The following is a 7,328-nucleotide window of genomic DNA, read 5'->3' on the forward strand; positions in this document are numbered from 1 at the left end:
ATGCAAAAAAATTTCTTTTTTATTCCTTCATTTTATAAAAAAGATCACAAATACAAATCGTTAAAATCGTTACGATAATATTTACTGTATACAGTATATACAGTACATTGAATATATTGAATATATACTGTAGTTTAGTTAGAAGTTTTATGATTAAGCTATAAGTATATTTTTGATTATTATGATTTATGAGCCTAAAATCTTTCCTATGAAATTAAGTAAAAATTAAGACAGAATTAAATCAAGTTTTTACATGGCGGGTTAACAATATTGCGTTTCCTTTATTTATTTATTTATTTATTTTTCAATATATTCTCCCCTACTTTATTTACCTTTTTACTCAAATAAATAAAATCATCAACGTTAGAAACGTGAAAAAAATTGATGCAATTGGCAAGCATATTATTTATTCAGAATATTCGCAGTAATTGTTTAACTTAGATGCGTGATCAATAATAATTCAATTACGGTATTTTATACACAAGTAAGGGTCGCATTCAGTTCATTTCACCGATAATAATTTTACCGTCAATTATCTCCGACAGACGTTTCTTAAATCTTATTTACATCTATATTCATTATTTATCGATAATAATTTTATTCACTCGAATTTAATTTTTACATTTTTTTTGGAATTTTTATTCTTTTCAGGCACGCTAAAACTTTATTGATGTAAAAATTGTTCGGATAACGTACAAATTAAAACTAGTTAAAGTACACCCATTCAATATAAAGTTCACCCAAACAAACCACCTTTTCATTTTCGATGAGTTATACATATCTATTACGTAAATTAAAAATGTGATTTATTTTTAAAACCATGAAATGTTGATTAAAATGTAACTGGGTGTAAAAAAATGTCGCAAAAATATCTTGATGTTTCTTTGTTTTCGGTTAAAAAAAGGATTGCAAAGTACAAACCGTTAATCAGAAATGAAATAACCACACGTGGGACAAATTAATCCCTGCAGCGATCAAGCCAAAAATATAAATACTAGTAATACCAGCATCAGCTGAGCACCCCCGCACTAATCCTCCTATTACAGCGGTAGCACTTCCAACAATATTTTTACTAAACATTCAAGTTGTCCAGAATTGACATGGAACAAAAGTTGCACCAAGAATACTGATAAAGAAACATACAGTAATTAATCCAATATAATGGGACTACGTACAGTACAATAGCACTAAGTCATACGGTACTATAAGCAATAGAGCCATGCATAACACGTTTTGGGCCGAAACGGTCACATAAATGACATAATGGTCCAAGAAAACGGAAAAATATTGCGGCGTCACATCTACATTGTTTATTAAACTGCCTGTCATGTTATTAACTAATAACTACTATATTAACTGTTTATTTTTTGGTTATTTTGTATACAAAAAATTTAGAGTATACGGTAGTTTTGATATCTTTGTCAAAGTTAATTGTCTTTTGGAGATAAGTAAAGCTGTTTAATAGGTATAAATTACTATTGGATTACTCAAGGATCTATTTTTACTGGGTTTGGCTTTCATATTTGTGGAGCTGTAATTATTTTCATAATAATATTAGGATATGTTACGCGTAACGCGTTTATTTACTGTATTTTAATTTTTAATTTATAAATAATAAAGTTATGTTTTTTATTTGTTTTATTTTTATTAATAAATTATAAATAAATAATTTTATTTTAAAATAAATAATTTTATAATTTTAAAAGTATAAAATCAATTTTCTTTTATATTTAAAGGTATAAGAAAATCAACTCTAATAGTATGAAAAATTCTTTTTTAAAATAAATTTTTTACTAAGATAAATATGCAAAAATTGATAATATAAATCACGTGGTGCTAGATATGGTGAGTAACGTAAGGTAAAAAAATTTTATTTTACGTTCTGTGCCTTAATTAAGGGAGTAACGTAAATTAACCTAAATTAGTAACTTTACGTTACTCACTTAGCCAATTTCCGTTACTTACTTACTACCTACCGTTGGTCATAGTCCAAATCCAACAGATGTGTATTAGACCAATTGGACAATTGGATGCAATTGGTCTATATCCAATTGTCCAATTGTCCAAATCGTCCAATTAAGTCAATTAAAATGAGTCCAATGCCAACACTGGTTGTGAATGCTGCGATTGAATTTGTTGAGGAAATTGAGATTGTTGCGATTGAATTTGTTGAGGAAATTGAGATTGTGGCGATTGAATTTGTTGAGGAAATTGAGATTGTGGCGATTGAATTTGTTGAGGAAATTGAGATTGTTGCAATTGAATTTGTTGAGGAAATTGAGATTGTTGCGATTGAATTTGCTGAGGAAATTGAGATTGTTGCGATTGAATTTGTTGAGGAAATTGAGATTGTTGCGATTGAATTTGTTGAGGAAATTGAGATTGTTGCGATTGAACTTGTTGAGGAAATTGAGATTGTTGCGATTGAATTTGTTGAGGAAATTGAGATTGTACCGATTGAATTTGTTGAGGAAATTGAGATTATTGCGATTGAATTTGTTGAGGAAATTGAGATTGTTGCGATTGAATTTGTTGAGGAAATTGAGATTGTACCGATTGAATTTGTTGAGGAAATTGAGATTGTTGCGATTGAATTTGTTGAGGAAATTGAGATTGTTGCGATTGAATTTGTTGAGGAAATTGAGATTGTACCGATTGAATTTGCTGAGGAAATTGAGATTGTTGCGATTGAATTTGCTGAGGAAATTGAGATTGTACCGATTGAATTTGTTGAGGAAATTGAGATAGTTGCGATTGAATTTGCTGAGGAAATTGAGATTGTTGCGATTGAATTTGTTGAGGAAATTGGGATTGTTGCGATTGAATTTGTTGAGGAAATTGGGATTGTTGCGATTGAATTTGCTGAGGAAATTGGGATTGTTGCGATTGAATTTGCTGAGGAAATTGAGATTGTTGCGATTGAATTTGTTGAGGAAATTGAGATTGTTGCGGTTCAGCAAATTGAGATTGTTGCGATTGTTGCGAGTGAAGAGTTTGCAATTGCTGAGATTGAATTTGTTGAGGAAATTGCACCTGAATTTGAGACAATTGCGATTGAATTTGTTGAGGAATGTGTGATTGAGCTAGTTGAAAAACTTGAAAAGGGAATATTTGTTGAGAAATTTGTTGAGGAAGATGAGTAATTTGTTGCTGTAAAGAAGACATCATAAAATTATTCGGATTTACAATAGAACATTGTGTATTATTTGCAGAACAAAAGTGAGAAGATTCTTGAGTAGAAAAAGAGGTATCAGAAACAAATTGAGAATCGGAATAATCTTGATTGATATTTTCGTTTCCTTGCAAAGAATAATGAGGATTAGAATCGTCATTATTATTTTGTACTTCCCCACCAGCTAAATAAGAACTATGGAGAGACACTGGATTTATGTTTTGATAAATAGCGTTATTATTTCCATTTTGTATTTGATTCAAATATTGGGATTGTGATATAATGGGTAAACCGGTTAATGATTTAAGAGCCGCAGCGACAAGTGATGAATTTGAATTATCAAAATTGTTGTTTGGAAATGCCATCTTTGATTTTTATTTTTTATGAGAAAAACCATGGTGTATATATATTTAAACTCAATTAAATGGAAAATTAAATTTGCATTCAACGCTTTCCATTTTGGGAATACAAGAAAGTGATATTCATTATTACATAAAATAGAATTTATAAACGTTAAAAAAAACAATTTTTTTTATGAAAAATTTCTTAGTTTTCATGGTTTTATATTTTTTTGTAATGCTGGTTATATTTAAATTAACTAAGATATATCTCTAAAGATATATTATCACTAAATAAATATATATCATTTTTTTCATATATATAATATGGGATATGAGTGAATTTATTTACCGCACCCTGCGTTACAACGCATCCTTCCTTTTTTGTAAATTGTTTATGTCGATCTTTAGTTTATACACCGCACCCCCCCTTAAAATGGCAAATGATAAACATAAAAATATATATAAATTTGTAACGCAGGGTGCGGTAAATACATTATTTCTTTATATTTTATTTCGGACTTTTACAATATACCTTTTAGAATAGAAGTGCTTTTTTTTGCGGAATTTTTCTTCAGAGAAAGAACATTTTTTTTTCTTATTATATTGTAAGTAGTACAAATATTATCTATACAATACTCATTATAAATAATTTTTACTACTGCAGTTTGATTAATTTATATATATCTATTATAATATTTATTTATAATAAATATAAATTTATCCTATTTGTGTAATTTTATATTTTTTTTTGTGCCAATGTAAACACGTATTTCGGAATATGCAAATACAGGAACACAGGAACATCTTGAAGACAGTTAGCGATTATATTAAAGTACTTGTGAGGATCAGATAGATCTCCTTGTCCACATCAAGGTGACGCACATCATTTTGAAAATCGCCTCCCGATTTTTTTTTATTTAAATCTTGGCGTTTGTTGCAAGTATTTTTTCCTATATCAGTATTTTTGTTCCGATGGATGTATTTTTTTATGGAGACTTTTGTAATTTGATTTATTTATGTAACACTATTTATTCATTTTGATAACTAAAATAAATATTATTTTAATTAAAAATTAATCACATGAGTTTACTATTGAATTTATAAATTATAGAAATCGCTTCTTGTTACCGTAATTTCAAATTATGGTTTTGTGTATATTGACCGATATACATATTCAATAATACTTTCTATCATAAATTCAAAATCCAGCTGCACGTGACTTCACTAATTTCTAGTGGAATTATAGGGTAATTGTGAAATTTTTGTACTAACTAATTTTTTAAATATCAAATATTTAAGTAGTGCTATGCCAGATAAAAATAAATTTAAAGCTTAATATAAGAGATGGCTAAAGAAAACACGAAACTTCTGAAAACGAAAACGAAAAAAAAATTTTCGATGAGTTAGTTAAATAAGACGACTCTGAAATGAAAAAAATAGGGTTTAGTGATTTTCCGCAGCAGGAAAATTGTACATATTTTGAGAAATAAATGTACAAGAAAGGATAAGATCTCAATCTATAAAATAATAAAATGAAGATAAATTTTATATTCTTGAACTTTATTTGAACAGAATGTTAAGACATATTTCACAATATATCGACTAATAATTACTCCTAAATAAATATATTATAGATAATACTAATGAAGAAAAAGTAAAGGTGAAAAATATTATAAATTGAAGAAGATTAAGGAAGTATGGTTTAAGTGAAAATATTTAAATTCTTTCAGTAATATAATTAATGTAAATAATTTATCAAATTTGGCGTAGTGATAAGCGCGTTTTATCATAAAAAGTTTGATATAAATATACAAATAAAAAAAAAAATCTCATGCTCGTAACTAAGATTTCATCATTATAAAATCTGAATAATTTTATGAGTTATAAAGATCTTACTGATAAACATGCTACAACTCATAACGGTGGATTTGACCCCTTTGCGTTAGAAGTGATTTTTAAGGAATTTTTGAATCAAAGATTATTTTGTAATATCAAAAAATCATTTGACAGATGATCAACTTAGTTGATTATTAACACTAGGGTTTTTTAAGTCAATGTGAGTTTTTATAATTATAAACAATTTTTTAATTTATGTTGTGAATATTTATTATTCCGATTCACAGAAAATCACAAAAAAACACATTGAAGAAAATGGGTATCCCTGTGAAGTGCTCTTTATAACCTATTTAAAAACGATAAAGTGGATGTTTAGAAATATTTTTTGCATATTTCTCCGAGTAATTGAAAATATTTATTGCATAATTCTCTAAACATTTGATAAATTAGAGTAAATTTTATTTTATAAGGGCAGTGACATTTATTACGTAATATCCATTTATAACCACATAATATATAAAATCTACCTCATCCCCTAAAATATTACGTAATAAATATCATTGCCCTAAAATAATAACAACAATATTTTATGGTTTTTTCAATAATAGGGACGAAAAAATAATTATTATGAAATCAAATAATTTATAACAAAAAAATAAACAAGGTATTTATGAAATCGGAAAACAATTAGTAGGGTTTTTATTAACAATCGGCCAGGATTCTAACAATATTACTGCCTCCTTCGGCATTCTGTAATTCGGAAAATCCTTCTTACAAGTGTTAATACTGTTAAGCCTAAGAAGAAGGTTTATTAAAATAAGAAATAATACAAATAATCCAATCAGACATGAATAAAGGATTAAACAATCATAATGATCCAATCAGATGTGAATATTATTACTTCATCATGATTCAATTCAAATTCCGTTAGCTAGCTTGATCCAGGAATTAAGAGTAATTATACTGGTTGCTTTTTAGCCACAAAAAATAAAATCGCAACGGTGGCAACTAATGGATCAATCGCAATGTTGGATGTTAAACTAAATAACTTTGAGCGTTCTACTTCTCAGTTCTCACTTGTCTATAGCATTGTATTTATATAAAATTAACTATATATTTTATATAACAGAAATAATAGATAAAATAAATATAATAACTATATAATACATAATTAATATAACTAATAAAACATACATGCAAATAAAATAAAACCTAAGCCTCCCGATTCCTGTTTATACTAAAAATAAATAAACTATAAATATAAATTAACTAATATATACATAAATAATAAAACTATACATTTAACCAATAAACTAATCAAAATATCTAACTAAATACATAAAATATCTATTTCAATAATAATTTGACATTGTATTTCTTTGAATCTCATAATAAATTAACAGTTAAAATAAGTAGCTTCCCCAATAAGATGGATTTCCCGAATTAGAAAAATAACTCGTCTTTTATGATTCTCATTCTAAGAGTGTAACGAAAGCAGTTCTTCGTATTCATGTTTCAAATACTCTAAATACTCTTCAATTTCCGAAGAAAATTCTTTTTGATAGTAACGAATTATTCTATTTAAGAAAATAATTCGATTTTGTCGTGTTCTTGAAAATCTATTCATACGAGGTGAAACTAGCTCTTCATATTCATTTAGAAGTTGAAGATAATCAAAAAACCATCTATTATCTGAATAAAATTATCATAAATTTTTAATAAGCTGAAAATATGGAATTAAAAATAAATAAACCGATTTAATATAAACATAAACACTAACCACGTGGAACAGGTATTAAAAGATTTTTTTTTAAATAAAAACTTATCAAAAGATGTGCGGCTAAATACCTAAAAAAAAGAAAAGGAACAATAATTTCAATTATCCGGTATTTAGGTAAAGTTTAAAAAAAAGTTTAAAAAAGTTGTATAGTTACACAGGATAAATCACTTATTCGGCACCTCGAACCGAATAACTAACG

At 27.0% G+C, this 7,328-nt stretch overlaps 1 protein-coding gene across 1 annotated transcript; it reads left to right on the forward strand.

Moving 5' to 3' along the window:
• Positions 1-2,090: 2,090 nt before the first annotated feature.
• OCT59_013571 (uncharacterized protein) lies at positions 2,091-3,143 on the forward strand (the record flags this gene model as incomplete). The annotated part of the gene is made up of 1 exon (XM_066141608.1): positions 2,091-3,143. The coding sequence occupies one exon, from the start codon at positions 2,091-2,093 to the stop codon at positions 3,141-3,143; it is 1,053 nt and encodes a 350-aa protein (XP_066001734.1).
• Positions 3,144-7,328: the final 4,185 nt, after the last annotated feature.

Source organism: Rhizophagus irregularis, chromosome 21 (genome assembly GCF_026210795.1).
Source record: "Rhizophagus irregularis chromosome 21, complete sequence".
Classification (NCBI taxonomy): domain Eukaryota; kingdom Fungi; phylum Glomeromycota; class Glomeromycetes; order Glomerales; family Glomeraceae; genus Rhizophagus; species Rhizophagus irregularis.